This window comes from Microtus pennsylvanicus, chromosome 3, assembly GCF_037038515.1.
Source record: "Microtus pennsylvanicus isolate mMicPen1 chromosome 3, mMicPen1.hap1, whole genome shotgun sequence".
In the NCBI taxonomy this organism is placed as follows: domain Eukaryota; kingdom Metazoa; phylum Chordata; class Mammalia; order Rodentia; family Cricetidae; genus Microtus; species Microtus pennsylvanicus.
The window spans coordinates 116,749,906-116,770,538 of record NC_134581.1 but is presented as its reverse complement, the minus strand read 5'-3'; the positions used below and the strand labels follow the sequence as shown (position 1 = coordinate 116,770,538).

At 42.1% G+C, this 20,633-nt stretch overlaps 1 protein-coding gene across 3 annotated transcripts in view; it reads right to left on the bottom strand.

Moving 5' to 3' along the window:
- Positions 1–8,350: 8,350 nt before the first annotated feature.
- Ripk2 (receptor interacting serine/threonine kinase 2) overlaps positions 8,351–20,633 on the bottom strand; it is a 34,714-nt gene continuing 22,431 nt past the window's right edge. Inside the window, exons 8-11 of one of the 3 annotated variants that reach the window (XM_075966918.1) lie at positions 17,205–17,291; positions 15,918–16,011; positions 13,718–13,879; positions 8,351–12,871 (exon numbers count right to left, since the gene is read on the bottom strand). In XM_075966918.1, the coding sequence (XP_075823033.1) occupies positions 12,534–12,871; positions 13,718–13,879; positions 15,918–16,011; positions 17,205–17,291 (681 nt within the window). In that variant the 3' untranslated portion in view covers positions 8,351–12,533. Of the gene's footprint in view, positions 12,872–13,717; positions 13,922–15,917; positions 16,012–17,204; positions 17,292–20,633 lie in introns of all 3 variants that reach the window. The other 2 variants (XM_075966919.1, XM_075966917.1) reach the window with 2 other exon arrangements.

The window sequence follows — 20,633 nt, the reverse complement described above, 5'->3', positions numbered from 1 at the left end:
TTCTTGCTGGATAATAAGAGAAATTCTGAGGCAAATACAGTGCAGTGGGCAGGAGTTTGACACCTGGGATTCGTACCATATTGTTAGGTCCGTGAACATGAATTTGTTACATTGTGATGAATATGTTGAACTGGAGAAGTTAGGATTGCAGAAGGATAAATGGTTGCCGACTTTCATATAAAGAGATTTCTCTGAGTTCTTTCAAGAAGAGGCAGGAGAGGTAGAAGATGTGACAGGTATTCTGTCCGGTTTCACTGGCCTTGAATTTTGGGTATAAGGAGCCAAGGAGTCAGTCCTTAGAAGTTGGCAAGAACCCTCAGCTGGTAACAATGTAAAAGAAGGATGTTGGTCTGGCTACTTTAAGGACTGAATCGTGAAACCTCAACAGTGAACTAGCATGCTCAGACCCTCCTTCCTTCCTGCGGGGAATGCAGCTCTGCTACACCGGCATTTTATCCCCGTGAGATGTCTGTCAGATTTCTGACCTACAGAAACACGAGGGAAAAATACATGCAGTCAAGCTGCTAAATATCGATAATTCTCCAGGGAAAACTAGTAACATTAAAAAAATCCAGCCTTTAACCACCGATTCTAGGTTCCCTTAGTATACCTTCCCGGCAAAGACCTCAGGTCTTCCCCAGAAACCTGAAGACACACAGTCATCTGCCGGCCCTTGTCCTTCCCAGAATTGGTTCAGCGAGTACTAAGAAGTGACTGTGTGGCGGTGTGGCTTTGGGCTTTGGAGTGGAACAAAGCACTTGAGGTCAGAGTTTCGACGAAACTCAAGACAAGTGCATTAGAGAGGAACAGAGGGATACCCCGCTCCAGGGGAGCAAGAAGAGCAGTTCCAGGGGACTCATAAAATGTGTGCTGGAACTGGTGATGAAGTCATAACTTAAAGATGTGTAGGGGAGTTAATGACATGAAGTGAGTGGAGAAGGGTGAGGTGGACCAAAGTATGTGCAAAGGCCCGGCATGATGTATGTTGATGTGAGCCTCTGCCTGCTCACACTCAACCACTCAACCTTTCTTTCTTTCTTTCTTTCTTTCTTTTTTTCTTTCTTTCTTTCTTCCTTTCTTTCTTTCTTAATTTCTTTCTTTCTTTTTTTCTTTCTTTCTTTCTTTTCTTCCTTCCTTCCTTCCTTTCCTCCTCTTCCTCCTTCTTTCTTCCTCTCTCTCTCTCTCTCTCTCTCTCTCTCTCTCTCTCTCTCTCTCCTTTATTTTTACAAGACAGGGTTTCTTTGTGCAGCTCTGGCTGTCCTACAACTCATTCTGTAGACCAGCCTGACCTCAACCTCAGAGATCTGTCTGCCTCTGTCTCCTGAACTCTACAATTAAAGGTACGTGCCACTTCTGCGCAGATGTTTTTGAATTTTTAAATCCATGTTCATAGTAGAAAATACATTAAAAACAATAAAAACTGAAAAGTTGTATTTGATTCTAGTTTTTATTGACTACTCTGGCTTCATCTTTTAGCCCCTGAACCTCATTCACTATTTTGTGATAATCGTGGTCTCTTGTTGATCTTTTAAACGTGTGAAACTTATCTCCCTTTAGGCTCTTTGTCCATTTTCAGAATTTCTTCTTTCAACCTTCAGCTGGTATGCTCCCTCTCTTCACTGAACAAATCCCTAAGGGTTAATCACAAAACTAGAGTGCCCTAATAATTTTTACAATCTGGAGTAGGTCCATCTTTCCCTAATCCTTCTGAAGCCCATCATTGTGCTCTGGTTTATCTGTATCATGGATGACTATCTGATGGTACCCTACTCTCTTAAACCCACCTGTTCATTCTTTTGTTGTTTTCCTTATTGTCCTTTCACACTAGATCTTAGATGCCTTGAAGATAGCAAACTCACCTGTTTAATTGCTCTCTTATTCTGTAGAATATTTCCTGATCCATGGTTACCATCCAGAATTTGGGATGGCTAGACCCTATTGTTGAAGACTCCATATACTTGCATCATAGAACATGAAGAAATAAGATGGTATTCTCCTGCAAGCTTCATCCCCGCTGGCTGTCTTTCATAGTGCTGCACCACACTACCAGAGGAGACGAACCATCAGCAGTCTCACTGAGCTGCAAATCCTGAAAGCTACAGTGCCGACTGTACCGACAAGAGATGTCCAGTGTGCACTAGTGGCATGAACATTGTGGGGATAACAAATCACTTTCTATTAGATCCAAGATCCAGTCCATGGAATGAAACCCCTATCTGGCATAATTGTCAGGGATAAGAACCTGTTGCTAGACAGGTTATATGCCCTGGGGGAGAACTTCTACTAATATAAAATCTAATAAAGAGAAATAATATTAAATCAACTCCTAATGACTTGTTGCCAGCCTATAGATAGTGCTTCTTCCTCTCCCTCCTCCCTCTCTTCCTCCTCCTTCTTCTTCTTTCTTCTTCTTCCTCTTCTCCTTCGTCTACTTCTTCTGCAGTAGAAGGTAATTAACAGAGACTCACAACTGGCCAATGTGCAGAGAATAAGAGACTGAAGAGACCTAAATGGGATATCTATATCACATTCCACCTTCCCAGTCTCAGGGTTTGTTCAGGAGAGAGAGATAGACAGATTGTAAGTGCCAGGAGTGGATACCCACAAGAAAACTGTTATCTGGACACAAGGCAGTTGTACACATGAATTCATAGTGGTTGTGGTAGCACACTCAAAATCTGTGCAAACTCAACCAAAACCTAGCGTGGAGGAAGATGGCAGGCATGAAGCTGCACGCCAAGTGAGGAGCTATTGGTAACAGGCAGTTTCTGGAGAGAATCAGTTTTCCTTAAGGATTTGAGCTCTGGTAGGTTGACCATGGTCCAGTGACTGGCCACAGACCCAAGAGTATACATGCAACACAAACTGGATTCAATGGGTTTATAAAAGATGAAGACATGAACTTGAGTGGTGGGAAATAGGAACTGAATCCTGAAGGAGTTAGGGGAGGGGACTGAATCCACTCAACATAAGTATATAAAATTCACAAACAATTAATAAAAATAAAAGTACATTCGTTACAATTCATTTTATTGCATTTCTTCTACACTAACACATGTGATAAGTCTATATTTTCTTTTAAAGTTCAAATATTTAAAGAAGCATTTTGTGTACTTTCATGGAGTGGAAATATAATTACAGCAAAATAAATTTCCCTGGAAGCAGACATATGAGAAGTTTCTCTGAGTCTCTGGAAGCAGAACATATTTATTGTTGAAAAAAGAAAAAAGAATTTCATCCTGATCAGACATTCTCTATAAATTGCCACCACAAATACATTTAGACAGAAAGTCAATGAAAACAAATTACAACAGGAAAAAAAGCAATAACAACAAAACTTAAAAAAAAAGAAAACCAAACCAGTATGGCTCAGAAAATGGTAAAGTTCTGATTATATATTTTACCAAGACAAACACTAAGACTTAACATCCTAGAAGAGTATGTTCCCCTGTGAAAATCTAGGTCACGAGATTACTCACTTTATCTTTATAAGTCATCAAAATATATGGTCAAGAAATGCAATATTATTTCTGATTACTAAAGTGCAGAAAATAAATCAGTATTTTTCCCAATGTGTTTATACCTTTTGTGAATAAGCAGAGCTCCTGACCGTTTAAGTCACTCCCACATCATCTAACCGCACTATAAATCAGTAGAGCACCATGGTTTTGAAGATAGCCAAAGTTTTATAGGTACAGAGTCATGAGTTATACATGGTTAGGAACTCCCAGAAGGAAAAGTGTGCTCCTGTCCGAGTTATCTTGTGTGGTTTGAAACCCATAGATGCAAACTTCCTTCTGGGGAAAACCCAGCCATGTTTTCCTGCCCCTGCTAATTTGGGTAGGGCATGAGCTGAGTCAGATAGTCTGTGTCCTCAAGCAGAGCGCTCTGAGTCGCTAACGAAGATTTGTCTTATCAACTTGATCTTAGCGTCAGGTGTGCTTCTGATGCTATTGGAAAGCACTGATTGATGTGTCCAAGCGCTTAGTGTTGTTTTACAGTTTAACACAACGGGGCATAAATAGCAAGGAACCTAATGATTCTAACGAATCTAAACATCTTTGGGACGGATCAACAACCCAGCCTTCGCGTGGGCTTTTCATTTGTTAACCTTCGGTGTCTCTTAGGAGCATTGCTACTTTGCTATAAGGAAACTCCGCTTTACTCTTTTTAATACATGTGTATGTCTATATTCCAAGAAACATTTGTGTAGTCTGTTTCTATAGGACTCCTTCCCTCCACTCTTTCCCCCAGACAGGGTTTCTCCATGTAGCATAGCCTGCCCTGGAACTTGCTCTGTAGAACATGCGGGCTTTGACCTCAGAGACCTTCCTGCTGGGACCAAAGGCATGCACCACCACCCCTTAACTCCAGAGGACTTTTTCAAAAGGTCTTTATTGTTAGCCATCCGTCCACTGTTTCCTCCTACTCCTATCCCATTTACCCCTTCTTGTTCAATTACTCATCTTTAATCCTTTTTACCACTACATTCTACCTTCCTCCCCTCAGTGACACACCACAGCTCCTTACCAAATTCCTTATCACTGTGGGCAATACAAATGAGATAAACATATCTAACGATTCAAAGTTAACATCCAAATATGAGATAAAACATGCAGCCTTTGTCTTTCTGAGTCTGGGTTACGTTACTTGTGAATTTCATGATTTTGCTTTCTTGACAGTTGAATAATATTCCTTTGTGTAAATATATAACATTTTCATTACTGCTAGTCCCTTGCTTGCCCTCCAGAATTTGACAGTTAGACCCAATTGCTAAATGTACTACATACTTGAGTCATAGAACATGGAGAAACTAACCAGGTGCTTTCCTGGAAATTTTAATACTGCTAGGTAGCTTTCATAGTGCTGGAATTGCTATGTATGCTGCCAGTGGAGAAAAGTAATCATCAGTCTTATCTAGCTATAAACCATAAAAGCTACAATAATGATTGTCCTAGCAAGATAAGCCCATTGATGCAATAGTGGCTTGAACAATGGTGGTGGTGGTGGTGGTGGTGGGGCAGTAGGGCAGTAACCAGTCACTTTCGGATTGAACTCAAGATCCATTCCACATGTTGAACCAATGCTTGGCATCATTATTGGGACCAAGAACTAGGCAGGTTACATGACCTGGAGGAGAACTTATTACTGATGCTCTATTAAAGAGAAATGGTATTAAATCTACTCTTAATGACTTCTTTTGTCCATAAATAGTACTTCCCTCACACCTCATCAAAGAAGCTTCTTTTTGTAGTAGAAGGTGATTACCAAAGCCTCACAGCTGGCCATGGTGCAGAAACTAAGAGACTGCAGAACGCTTAGCTCTAAATGGAGCACCGATTGCCACAGTCCTTCTCCCAGGGATCAGAGGTCACTGTGAAAGAGTTTCTTTCTTTCAACTTTCAGAACTGCACTCCTTGGCTCTTGGATCCTTGTCCATCTTAAAGATAGCTGTTAAACATCTTCAAATACCTTCTTCATTCCTTGTTCACATGGCTCCTTTCCTTTGTAGTAACACCTCTTCCTTCCTCTATGGACACTTGTGATTCCATTTCTTGTGCACGCCAAGATCTCCCTCTCTCTAGATCCTCCACTTGAATTACATCTATAAAATTTCTTTGGTCAGCAGTGGTGGCCTTCATGGATTCCTAGGACTAGATTGAAATACTCTGACTTTCCTCATTGAGAAAAGGGAATTACATCCAGAGACTCATAACCCAGGCTCAGCGTGGTTGCCTTAACGGTAGATTTAAAATAAGAAAAATGAGACCTTTTGGAGAAGTCTAGTATAACTTGAAAAGGAAAGGGACTATTGAGGTACTAGGACTCCCAGAAACGTGAAGCATAGCAGACAGCCTGAGTGAATCAAATGCAATTGAAGACTTTATGGAAGTGAGAAGGCCAGGAAGGCAGAAGCCAGAATTTGGAGGTCTTGAATATTTATGTTCTGGGGCAGAGAGCCATGAACGGGTGGTAGTAAGGGGAAGAGACAGACGTCACCTGGATCTAGTGTCTGAACTGTACTGGGGAAACATAAAGTCACATTCAACAGATATTTCTGAACTCCTAGGAAATGTTAAATTATAAAATTCCTAGACTAAGATAGACATGGTTCCCACCTACCTTTATGGAATGTGTTTATGGAGAATATGGCCAATAGACAATACATAATCAAACCAAATATTTACACCTCGAGGTACAGTATTAAAGGAACATGCGGAGTGATGTCAGAGAGTAGCTGTGTTTTAGATGTTGCTCGGGGATGGTCTTCAGAGGACACAAAGACGAGATGAGAATTGAAGAGTAAGAAGGTGGGAAAAGATCCCCACAAGGATCCATTTATGAAAGGAAGAAAGATGATGTCATACGCTTCAGAGGAGCAACTGAGGAGGGGGTGTGGTCTGAGCTTGGAGATTTGCAAACTCAGATTTCACAAGACTATAAAATAAAACTACGAGAAGCCACTAAACCGTTGCGCTAGCCTATAACTTGGGTGAATTGACTTTTTAAGTGCCAGATAGCTGGAAAGGGGATGCTGTCTATTAGAAATATGGACGTGCAACAGGGATGGAGAAAGTTAGCAAAACAAAGAGATCATCTGGAGATAGCAGGGACTTGTTTGGGTAAGAATGATGGGCATTTTGAAAGTAGAGGAAAGAGAAAGCAGAGGGTCAGAAGAGCCAAATTTGGCAGTTGCTGGTGATATTGTTCCCAGGGAAAAGAAGCAGGCTGTTTTGGGTGTAACGGTGGAGAGGACTGTCAAGGTCAGTTTTGGAATGTGGGGTTTCCTGTTGAGCAGTCACGTGGGCAGGAATAGCGCACAGTGGGTCTGAAGTGCAAGTCTGTCTCACTTAGGGTTTCTACTGCGGCGATGAAACACCACGGCCAAAACACAAGTTGGGGAGGAAAGGGTTTATTTGTCTTATATTTCAGCATTGCTGTTCATCACCGAAGGAAGTCAGGACAGGAACGCAAACAGGGCAGGATCCTGGAGGCTGCAGCAGAAGCCGTCAAGGGGAGGAGCTGCTTACTAGCTGGCTTCCATTGTTTGCTCAACCCACCGTCTAACAGACCTGGGTCCACCAGTCCAGGGACGGCACTACCCACCATGGGCTGTTCCCTCCCCTGCTGATCACTAGTTGAGAAAATGCCATCAGCTGGATCTCATGGAGGCATTTCCTCAGCTGAGGCGCCTTCCTCTCTGAGGACTCCAGCTTGTGGCAAGTGGACACACAGAATCAGCCAGTAAAAGATGAAGGGCTGACTTCGGGAGACTTAGAGGGACCGTGTCTGGGTGGTAATTAAGACCTTTGAAGGGAATGAGGTTGGTCAGGGAAATGATATCCGTAACCAAAACAGGAAGGCTCATACTGAACGTGGAGTGGGAAGAATTCCTAAAGTCCTGGACCAGGAGAGAACCACACTGCGGCAGGAAGGCACAGAGGGTTGCAGTGCTCTCCATCCTGAGAAACCACTAGCTAAGGAGGGAGTGTTCAGCTGCATCACGTGGTCTGGAAAGCTTCCTAGGTTTAGGAACAAAGAGGATGTGTTAGTCATTTGGGGCAGGAGCAGTTTCAGGGGAGTGGCTCAGACAGCAGGCAGATTAAATGATCGAGGATTGCATAAACGAGGGACCAGGGAGACGCAAAGGTGAGAGCCACCAGAGAGCTTTCCCGCCGTGCCTGGCCACAATGCAGTTTTATGCCTATTCGTTTTATTTTATAACCCATGAAGATTAACCAGCGCCATCTGTGTGGCCGTGGGTGTGGAGCTGTCCTCACAGCCCGGTAGGCTCAGCAGGGAGTGTAGAAGTAAAGACAGTGACTCTCACCGCGCAGAGGGGAAGAGTAGAGGCCTGCGAACTCTCCCCATTCCTTGACTAATTGTCCATAGAGCTGGTTGTGGGCCCAGCTCAGGTAACTACAGTTCATGTGTCACTAATTACGGTGGTTACACCCGGTCTAGGGAATGAAGTTTTGTAGCCCTTTGCCTGCAGTCTACTTCTTACATAGGTGCTGGACCCCGATTTCTGCTCACTGCCACTCCTTCACATGTAGAAGTGGGGCTCCCCCTGGGCTCCATGAGGGTGACTTTGAACAGACTGAAGGCAGGCATGAGAACACAGCTTCCCTCTACTTATTTTCCTTAAAGTGAGCTACAAAACACTTCTCACCATTGTTTTTTATACAGTCTCTTTTGTTATTTTTTGTAAACTAACATTTTTGCTTTCTAAGTTTTAATTTCTACAATAGTAAAATGAAGTTATGGATGGTAACTGCATTTAGATACCAACTTGACACCGCCCCGAGACACCTGTGAAGGGAGTCTCAATTGAGGGCTGTCCAGAGATATTGCCCAACCTTGAGAAATAGTTCAAAAAAATCAATGTAGCAATGCACAAATGATATTGTGTAGAGCAAGGTAACGACGAGGTTGTAAGCTCCCTTCCTCAATGGCGTATTTAACTATAACATCCAGGCACATTAGCGGATTTTGTAGAGGAGCTTGGAGCACCAGATATGCCTCGTCCATTTGAAATCCATTCATTAATTACATGACATTCAATTTTAAGCAATTTACAAGACCGACACGGCTCTTTAAACAACAATTTAGAAAGGGATTGTTAGGAGTCAATGTAGAGTAATGCTTCAGGAAAAAAAAAATCAGTAGAGATAGATGGGCCAAGTGAAGGAATTTTGCTTTCACAAGGAATATGGGTCCTTGAGATGAAAAAGAAATAATATCATTGAGAGAGGGGAAAAGTAAGGTAATCTGGGAACTGGTCTCTATGATACACAGAAGATATGACGTCAGAGATGATACAATACTCGGAAAACTGAGATGCTTGTGAGCATGGCCCAGCATAAACGACTATCAATTCTCCTCCTTTCCCAACCGGCCATAACTTTTCTTCATGAATTAGAAAGTGCATTACTTCGCGAGCACACTGCTGGTGTTTAGATTACTGAAGGAGTAAAAACCGGCCTGAGGTTGGTTGGAGGTTGCAGCCACTGGTCAGTTTCAGGCACTCTGGGGTTGTTTCCCACTAAGTCCACAGCCGTGCACCCACAGGCTGCACTAACTGGATTCATAGGGACATGACAGAAAACAAGAGGCTAGCAGAGAAAGGTATTGGGGGTATGGTGAGAAATGGAGAGGGAAGATGGGGATGAGGAGACCACATTTCAGTGTGGATGTGTGAAATTCTCAGAACAAATATATACATATAAAAAGCTTGGCTTCCATCAAGCAAACCTCCCTCAGGGTCTTCCTGCATCACCACGCCTCCTCTGCTTCCAAACTGAAGTGTTTGTCCCCTCTGAAGCTCTTCCACAGAGCTGAGTTGAGGAAGTGACTCTGGCCTGAATACTGTGGTTAGGTGGCCTTTCCAAAATGCAACACGACCGATGGGAATGTCAGGTGGGGGCATAACCTAAACTTCATCCAAATCTTAGTTCAGAGACTACACATTCTCAAGACAAATGTGGCAAAAAAGACATCATGCAGAGAGATCTGTGAGCCTAATGAAAAATTATTTTATATTTTGTTCCATACAAACAAGAGTCTTGTATGCTAGCCACGATAAGAACTGCTTACACGGTTGGTTAAAACATTGCTGGACCTCAGCCCCACACAGAGAGGCCATGAACTTAAGTTTTTTGTGAACCACGTGATGCTGACTCTGGACTGTATTTGTAGGGCCTGGGCACTACAAAGACACCACCTCCATCCAGCACTGTCTAGTTACAGAGACATCCATGCTGCCCTGGGGTGACTGAATCTTCACATTTCCTTCTGCTATTTCAGAGACTGCTAGCCTGCTAAAGAACTGTCTTTACTATAATTTACTTATACTTTACACTGTCATTTGATTTGGGTATTATAAAACGTTACACATTATATCACAAAGAAAACCAGTACCATTCCTCCTGTATAGAAAGTCTTCTTTGAAGGGAAAGTTACAAATAATTATAAAATTCTTTGTGGATGTTGTTTGTGAAGTTCTGTGCTTGAACTCTATTCTTCTTTAATAAGGTCGATTAAAACTAAGCACACACAATTGGCACAAAATTAAGCCCTTTTCCTTTACTTAACAAGAGGGTTCAAAACCAGCAAAACAAAAACCTTATTATGTGGCTCAAAGGAGAAAAAGTTCTGACTCTTTGTTCTACCTACCATCCACTGTATTTGCATGCATTTTGGGAAGTAAGTCTCACAGGGAGCATCTTGTTCCCTTCCGCAGCCTTCATCTCTGTACTCATGAGCTATTTAAAGAGTGCCGGCATCATGCCAGGCCTCGCTCTGTGCTGACTGGTCACACTCAGCAGTGTTTCACCTCCCCTCGAAACACAGACTCGCAAACATCAGGTCGCAGTGACAATCCTCTGCTGCGATTTCATTCTATGCAGAGAGGCGCTCACGGCACATTCGTCTGGATCCTCAACACCACTATGACTGGTCAGGATGTGTCTTCATGTAGAGTTTGTTCCGGCTGTGACAATGGGTGGGTGACTATACACGTGTCTTCCTTACAGTAAATCACCAGAGGAAAAACGGTGGGTAACAAGCATGTAACTACAGATGGAGGCGCACACACCATGAACTGGAGACTTCCTAGTAAGTGGAAGACCAGGGCAGAGTTCATCTTATCAATTTACATAAACCACATACATCAGTATAAAAGTCCATTTGAGGGCATCAGTATTATTATTATTCCTTTTTTTTTTTGAGACAGAGTTTCTCTGTGCAGCCGTGGCTGTCCTAGAACTCGCTCTATAGACCAGGCAAGCCACGCGCCTCTGCCTCCTGAGTGCTGGGATTACAGGCATGCACCACCAATACTCAGCCGAGGGCATTGCTATTCTAAAAGGTAATTTTAAATACACACACATGAGGGAGGAGGGACAGGCATGGAGAGTAAAACCAATCTTAAAAACAAACAAACAAAAAACCCTACTTTTCTCCCCCCCTAAATTTAATCTTTTTGTTATTGTTTGTTTACTTATTGGAGACAAGATTTCAGATAGTACAGGCTGGCTTTGAACTTGTTAGGTAGTTGAGGTCAACTCTGAACTCTGTCTGCTTCCATTTCCAAAGTTCTAGGATACCAGGTGTGTGCCACTACACCTACGTTTCTATTTTAATTTTTTAAAAAGAATTTAAGACAACTCATGAATCTAATTTTCATATTTCCCTATAAATTTATGTGTTTCTGGAAGTCCCACAGGAGTCAGACCATAGATTAATGTCATTTTAAAATGGAATTTAACTTCTTTAAAAATTTTTTCCTATTACTTTATGTGTACGAGTGTTTTGCCTGCATGTAAGTGCACTGAGTATGTGCCTGATGCCAGAGACCAGAAGAGAGTTTAGGTTGCTGGGACTGGAATTACTCATGGCTGTGAGCTGTCATATGGGTGCTGGGAGGATCTTTGTCCTGTGCAAGTGTTGCATCATCTCCCCAACCCTGGAGCTTACATTCCTATTGCAAATACAGACGATTTCATTGTCTAATGCCATTTAAGTCCTTTGATCCTTTATTCATAGTTGTTCAGGTTCTGAGTCTGCTGCATTTCACAAGTTTGCGTTTTCAAATTTATCCTGTTTCTCGCTTTTCACTAACAGTGCTACACAGTTTTCAGAAGAAGGTATCACTTCTTAAGGGTTCCCTTTAGTGATGTAAGCTAGCAGCCCAAGGGAAAAAAGACTCACATTGTATTGTCTTTTTATTGTTTGTGGTGACGTTGGTGTGAACAAGCTTAGAAAATAGAAACTGGAGCAGCGTGCCTGTTGTGTGGGAGTTGAACAGACTGAGTCAGATGTGCATCTAAGCTGGGAGACCGGACCTGCGACACCCTGCAGTGTGCAGACAGTGCTGTGCTACAAGGAAAACAGCAACAGGACTGGCTTCTATTCAACCAGCATGTGCCCAAGACAGGAGCAGAAAGCAGCTGTGTCAGAATGCACACTGGGCCGCTCACTCTGCTGACAGAGGGGAGGCAGAGGCGGGATGGAAGGCCAGTGGTAATAAAGACTGTTTTGGTCTTCTTTATACACGTTGTGTACCTTGAAGCAACCTTCTAAATTTTTTTTGGATAAGCTTTAAAAAAGGAGTTACTCTTTGGGGATCTGAATTTGGGATTGCAGAGTGGGAATATTGTATCACTGCTACATAAAGTCAAAATGCACTTTAGAGGAACAATGAAGGCTACAGAGGAAGGGAGTTTAGAAATGTCTTCCATCAGAAAACAAAGGCTTACCTTAAGGCACTGTGATGTCCAAGAAAAACGTAGTTATTACATAAAAAAGGTTCAAGTAATGAAGCTGACATAAAAAACTGAACTACACGGCATAATGAAAAAGTTTATATTAATTTAAAAAAATACTGCAATGTCATGGAAGGGGACATACTCATCTCTTCCAAAAAACCTTCAGTGAAGCATCCAATACACTTATGTATTTATACAAATATTATCCAGGTAACAGACATATAAATAACCATTTGTAAACTGACTTTCCTCTCAAAAACTCACTCACAAGCTTTTATTTTGAAGAAAATTTGACGATGGTGCTCTGGAAAACACAGGCAGTTCCGGGTAAGGCTGGAGTCCCATTTGCTTGTTGTCTTTCAACTTCTGTACTATAACTCTGGCGAATTCCTCTCCTTGGATGTCACTGGTGTCTAGTAACTGTCTGACTTTTGAGGTCCTTGTTGGTTTGGTACAAATGAGTTCATAGTCCTCCTTCATGATCAAGTCCCGGGCCAGAAGGGCATCCAGTGACTGGTTAAGGCAGGCCTCCGTCATTTGGCTCACAATGTCTTCCCTCTTGCTCTGGATCCACTGCTGGGCTATACCAGGCTGGAGACGCTCTGTAGAGGGACAGAGCATGAACAGTGTACAAAGTTGAGGGCAGACACACGCAATGAGTATGGACACGGGAAGTCCTTCTGTCTATGTGTTACTTTTATCGGTTAATGAATAAAGAAACTGGTTTGGCCTCTGATAGGATAGAACAGAGCTAGGTGGGGAAAACTAAAGTGAATGCTGGGTGAAAGGAGGGCAGGGTCAGAGAGAAGCCATGTAGCCCCTCTGGAGACAGACGCGTGGCGATACACAGATTAATAGAAATGGGTTAAATTAATATGTAAGGGTTAGCCAATAAGAAATTGGAGCTAATGGGCCAAGTGATGATTTAATTAATACAGCTTCTGTGTGATTATTTCAGGGCTGAGCAGCCAGGAACGAAATAAGCGGCCTCTCTGCAACAGAGTATTATTCTGTATACATATGAATAAGCAGAGCACACATTTCTATATGACTGTGCCAGGATTAAACAGTACTTTTTTAAAATGCTTATTTTTCCAGGCATTATTTAGAGACTTGCATTTTATCTTACATTCACCTTCCTGGGAGAATCATGTATTTTTTAATATGCTATGCTGTCAGCCAAAATGACTTTATGTTTTGTTTAAAATATAAGGGATGCCTACATATCTAATAATCAAAAATAGCTTCACCGATACTAACATAGTAAGTAAAGCTTCCTCTTGACGCTTCCCAGTTAGAGACTCCTGGAGTACACCTGGCCCTAATAAGACAAGTCAGCATGAGGCTGAAGATGCTTTCCTACTTAACACTGAGAAGGCTCACTGTGCGGTGAGTGCACTTGTAAGGGAAATGCCAGCATCTGAGTGCGCCTTGCAGCATACACTCACCTGCACTTTTCTCAGCCAGCAGTGGATTTATTATAGCCAGAGAGCACAGGGTGGGTCTGTGCTCACAGACAGCTGTCCTTTGTGACGCAGAAACGGTGCCATCCCAGCTGTGGTTTCCAGGACAGTGACGCAGCTTCAACGAGGAGCAGTCCTGAGGTCCTGCTACAGGACATGCCATTAGGGTAGAGCACTCACTAGATAGTCCTAACGGGAATAACAAATCAGAAGCCCAATGCTGAACATAGGTTAAGTGTTTTCAATGACATTTACTTGTGTGTGTGTGGAGGGCAGAGGACACCCCGTGGGAATCAGCGCTCTTTCTACCACGTGAGTCCTGAGGACCAGGTTCAGGCTGCAGGCTGGGCTGGAAGCACTTGACCCACAGCTCTGAGAACCTTTTCAGGGAAATAAGCATTTATACCCAAGAGTTTTTACTACTGTTAGTGCTTGCTGGCCCTGATTACTATAGCTCCTAAGATTTCCCTTCTTCTCATAGTCTGATACTTCTGCCCTGTGAATTCTTCCTTTTCCAGTTTAAAACTGTCTTAGGTCTGTAAGATACACAGACTTTTAAGTGTAAGAAGTCTGTATTTGACATGTTTTCTCCTTTCTCCTCTAGAAAACAATCTAAGTGTTCCAACTGTTTATCGGTCCTTCAAGTTCATGTAATTATCTTTATGTCATTACTGAACTCAGTGTCTCCAACATTCTGCACATCGCCCCAATAGATCCTGATGGCTTCTCAGACAAACAATAAATAAAATAAGAAAAATCAAAACCATAATCACCACCTGCCTTAACTCTAAACTCCATTTCGGTTCTTTGTTCTAGCAGCTGTGGTGGTTTTCCAGGTTAACAACTTACTCAGCTTCATCTGTTCTCTCTTAGCTGCTCAAATGAGAAGTCGTAAAGCATGGGAGTCACCTAATCTCTCACACTCTCCTGCTCGTCACTGTCCTTACTCCAAGTCTCCTCTTCATTCCCAGGTAGCGTCTACACGGCCATCATGACAGCCATCATGAGGGCTCAGTGCATCAAAGCCCTTGCTTCACCAGAATCTGATTCCCAGAATCCACAGTGGAAGGAGATACCTGACTCCCCAAAGCTGCCTTCTGACCTCCACATATGCATTGTGGCCTGTGCGGCTCTCTCTGTGCTGCCCCGCCACCTCACATACACACACACAAACAATAAATAAAGATAACTTCAAAATATCGTATATATTCCCAACAGGATGAGCCTTTCTAAAGCAAAAATTCTTATTTTATATTTCCTCAAGAATTACCTACTGAACTTAAAAGTCTAAATTACCTTAGCTGAGTGCATTTTTTCTTTACTTTTTTTTTAAATTGGTATAAATATTTTGTTCTACAAATATGTCTGTGCACTGTGCATTCTTGGTGCCTATGGAGGCCAGAATAGGATAACTCTGGAGCTGGAGTTGTGACAGTTCTGAGATACTGTGTGGGTGCTGGGAATTGAACTCAAGTCCTTGGAAAGAGCCATCTCTCCAGCCCCTCAGCATTCTAGATATGACTGTGATTCCCCTCATATTTTATCTTTTCTTATTCACTCCATTTACCAGACAAGTTAAATTACCACTGCTAGTTTGTTTTAGGGCTTCTGGACTAGTGTTCTTTACCATGGAGGGCCCATCTGTCATAACAAGAGGTCAGCCTCTAACAGACACAAAGCCTTCATGTTGACATGGACAGTGGAGTGACGTGAAGTATCGATCAAAAAGCCTGGCTTTACGGAAGTCTTGGATCTGCTAGCTACTTGCTGGGGGATCCAGAGTTCAGAATCTGTAAAAGAAGGAAGGACTAGCTCCCTCACACAGCTATTAAAAGTACTTTGTAAAGAATGTATCTTGTTCCCTGTATGTATGTGCGCATATATATTTCTTAAAATATAGTTACTATGGTAATTTAGAAACATTCATCTCTTTTCTTGTGATATTAAGAAAAAACCGTTTCCATTGTGATCACAGACTGCCTTTAACATACAGGTTAAACATACAGATGATGATCTGCCCATCATCCCACTGCTACCTCCATGTGTACAGACCTGTCACTTACAAAGAAAGCGGAGCATGAATGCAAATGAATTGTGTTCCATGCACACCACTGTTCGCTAACGATATGGCCTCGAAAAGAAAGTGGAAAAGTTGCTAACGATACTGATTGGGAAACTGGCATACCAGACAAAAAATCTTTGTCGTGAGGAGCTGACAGGGACCGGGAGGTTCCAGGAGAACCAGTGTTTCTGGAGAGCAGAGAGGATCCACATGATTCCTGAAACAGACAGAGGACCGGCAGGTGAGGAGAGCTGTCTACATAAACGTTTGTGGAAAAGTACCATCTTTAAAGTTACACAGCTAAGGCTTCTAGGCTATACTTGCCTTCGGCTTATTAAAAACAAAGACCAAGAACCACCATAAATTATAGTTTACAGAACCAAAGAAATAACAGAAAACCATCACAAATACACTCAATTTCTTTCTCACCTCCATCTCTACTAGGGATCAAACCTAGGGCCTTACACATGCTAAGTGAGTGCTCTATTGAGCTATATCCCCAACCTCTAAATATAATTCTTTTAAACCATCTTAAGTGGAAGGGATGGGGCAATACTTATGTTCTGGAAATAACTATAGACCCTACAGAATTCAGTGGATCTGTTCAGTGGCCATAATGGTGAACCAGAAACACATGGCTGTCTACTGATTTAGAGCAAATGCTTATTCTTAGGTTCTCTCAACCTGACTGGATGGAAAATCCTTGGAAAAATCACAGAGATCTTCACTCCCATCTCTGCCATGGAACTGCTCACTGCCCTTCAACAACGCACTGAAACACTGTGGCCTTTAGGTTCCATCAAAAATTAGCATATATTCAAGGATCAAATTAGAAAGTTTATATAAAAGTGGTTCTGAAATTATGTATTTGGACCAGTGAGGTGTTTCAGTGGGGAAAGGGGCTTCTGCCAAGAGGATGGTCTCAATTTGATCCTTGGGAACCACACAGCAAAGGAGAGAATGATTCTGCAAGCTATGCTTTGAATCAGACACATACACATATGCACACACTGTATAAACAAATGTAAAACCCCTCTATGTGTTGTGCTAACATGATCTTCTGAATGTACTATTACTTTTATGAACCTTTAAAGGGGACATATAATCTAATCTTAAATGATTCATAAAATGATCAGTTAGAGAAATACCTCTTGGAGAACAACAGAAACTTCTGTAATGACTTACTATGAGGTGGCCGGGAGGTATGAACAGTGGTGCAATAATTACTGATGGTTTACTTGTACACTACCCTAGACCATCGTGTAGGACTGATGGGAGTTCAGGTTAGAGATTGTCATGGCTCCCTAACAAAGTATAAACACTCCCTGGGCGTTAGCTTCCCAGACTACACGGCACTTTAATATTCTTCTCCCATTCAGTTTGGAATGAATAACAGATCTATATTTGTACCTCTTGTGGAGGATGGTTTGCAGATAGGTTCAACGATAAATCCCTTTTCTTATCACAGAGGTGAATAGTACTGGAGGCACTCTGTATCTGAAGTGAACACACACGGGTGCGTTAGTTAGGAATCATAGAAGTATATACAATCTACTTCACATGTTTTCTTTTTACACAAAAATCAATGGAAACAAAATCTAAATCATTTGAGAATCTGTAACTTAATTAGGTAGTGACGGTGTCCAGCAAGAGATGCTTAGGGAACGGGTTTTTCATCCTGCCTCTTCTCAACTGGCTGATGTCAGTAAATACTATCCCTGAAGTGTCTCGCAGCTTCATCTTTAAAGTCCTGCAAACAGGATTGTTTGAAGATTGAGATGACAAAGCACTTGGTTAAACACAGGTACTTAATTTGCTGTGTGTTCTATCTATCCATAGTTGTTACTGAGCAGAAGTGCATTCCGAGCTCTACGCTCTAGTCCTATGGCTGTCTTTGCCGTATTGATAAGAAGCCAAGGCAGGGACAATACAAAGCTGGTGGTGTGTTACTATGGAATGGGGGGTCATGACCAACTTTAGAGCCCCAGGAAATGTATATAATGTATTGGGGTCACAGTCATCTCTCCATCCCCTCTCCTATGTCCCACCTGCTCCCTTTTGAGCTCCACCTCTCATCTTGTCCTCTGGCCCACTTTCCTGTCTAAAATAATTACCAAAACAAACAAACAGCCCATTGAGTTTAATTAGGGTTGCTTGCATGTGCATGGGGTGGGCGATGAAACTGAACACTAGTTTTTCTTATTTATCTATGAGACAAGGGTGCCCATTTTGCAGGGCTACTGTAAGGAGAATTAAAAGTAATGCGTGCAAAACGGCTCTAAGCTTATTCACAGGTATTCAGCAAAAGAGCGCTGCTAAGCAGGTGATTTGTTTATCTAAGTACTATAAGTTTATACTTATAGTATAGGTATGACTCACTTTTGGCTCCATAAACCAGGATTAGACAAGTTGTCATCACTACTAAGTCATTTAAACACAGACTTGGGAGCCTAGCCCCTGCCGCAACACTTGACAGAGAATATCACCCAGCAGTCAGGGACCATGCTGGCTTCAAAATCACAGCAATCCACCTGCCTCAGCTTCTGGACTACCACAGATTGCTATGTCTATTTTTCCTCTCAATACCAGAATAATAGTAATTGTTCTTCAGAACTTTAGAAACCAGTGGGTTCTGCCCCCAGCTCTCCATTGTCCCCTTTACCACTTCCTGTTCCAGTCAGAGGAAAGACTCATATCCAGCTACATATATAACGGACCTAGTCCATCACTCGTAAACGCTCGCTAGTTCAGTCAGTGTATGTGTTTAGACCATGTAACCTTGAGGACCTGGATTTTGTTACTGAACTCAGAGATCCACCTGCCTCTGCCATCCGAGTGCTGGGATTAAAGACGTGCTCCACCACACCTGATGCACATGCAATTTTACATGTATCTTCAAGTTATTTTTTGGCTATGTCTGTTATGTAAAGTTTTCCTGAAACATTTATAATATATATTGTTTTATTAGTGATACCTTATTTTTATAACTAATATATATGATATGATAATTCAAATTATTTATGGACTAGTGAATCATTTCCAAAGAAGAAATATAAGAAAGTATTATAGAAAACTTTTTGGGTTCAGCTTTTATTTTTCACAAAACATTTACTGGGAAAAATTCAAATAGATAAGAGCTGGTTAAGAGAATTTGAAAATACAGAAAGTGCAAAGGCAAGCCATTCTAAATATAGGAATATGAGGTGTGTATGTGTGTGTTTGTATCAGACAGGATCTCATTATGTTGCTCATGTTTCTCAGTGGCCTGGCTTCAAACTCAACTCTGCTGCCTCTACCGCTAGAGGAGCTGGGGCTAGAGGCACACACCACCACGCTTGGTTCTTACATTTCTATTCCATTGCTAGTGTCACTGTTTGTGAGGGTATTATGGAAGTTACTAACATCCAGACTGCAAAATCTCAGCTGAAGAAACTAGAATTCCGAACACCCCCAACTACAACTCCATGTGATAATAACACTGTGACATAATAGCAATGATGAATCCGTCATGGGGTTACTAAACTGTCTGAAAACACACACTTTACTTAGGAAGATAAACTAAACATTAAATTGCATATACAGGATCCTAGTGTTTAAACTGGAGACAAAAAGGTTGTGGGGTGGTTCTTTGTATTTTCCTCCTTTCCTATTTCTTTTTTGTTTTGTTTTGTTTGTTTAATGATCTACCATTGAACTATACCCCTAAGTCCCCTCCCTCCTCTTACTTTCTATTTTGAGACAGGTAAAGCTAACTTACCCTTGCTGGCTTTGAGCTCACACTGTAGCCCGGGTACACCTTGACTCTGCAATCCTCCTCTTTTAGCCTACCCAAGTAGATGGGATTACAGGATGGTACCACCAGGTCCCTACTCTAGTTTTGCTTAGGAAGAGATGAGAAAGAGAGAAACTTGTAAGGAGAAAATAGAAAAAGGAAAGGTAAGACAAAAGGCAACAGTTTCAGATGTTAGTATTGACATTGGTATCTCTGGAAAAGGCTGTACCCTACCCCCAAATGGGGGAGTTGGAGAAGTTATGAAACGAATTTAAAGAATTCATTTTCAGATCCTCCTAAAACTTGGAATCTAATATTGTATGATAAATCTTAATTTTGATGATGAGTGACTGTTTCTTTTACATACTAATCTTTACATGATAAGTTAGGCTAGGAGGCCCAGCAAACCAGGAAGGGAAGCAAACTCAGTCAAGAAGGAACTGCAGACTGTGCTTGTTCATCGTCCAAGAGTTCGGCTAGCTGGCAGTTTTCTATCACATCTAAAGTGCAACTCAGTGAGACCTAGCGAGTGTGAGCCTATGCTCGCTGTGCTCTTAGGAGCTACGGTTGCTGTGTAAATCCTCAGCGGAGCTGATCCAAGAAAGTACATGGACCACACAGCCGCCCTTGGTCATCCCCATGAACGTCACTGACAGTTCAGTCTCTGCAACGTGAAGTATTTGAAATTAGAAACACTGAGAGTTCAGTCTCTGCAACGTGAAGTATTTGAGTGAGAAAACAAAGTAAAAAGCAAGCAACAGAAGTACAATTTGGGGGCTCAACTGGAGCATAAATGCTACTGCTTTACTTGACAGTAAATCTCAGAAAAACTCAAGGAAGAGCAAGAATTCATCTTCTGCAGGTACTAACACTTAGCAGAAGTAAATACAGACTAACACATATCACATTCACCTGCGGTGAGTGACGCAGGCGGTCTGTTGTACACAGGGCCTTCAGTACACATTCTAAGCTCACATTTGACGTGCTGAGAGTTCTGAAATTGTTACGTCTGAAGGTGGCCCATTAGAATGAAGTGCGATTACCCGCTGGTGACAAAGAAAAGGTAG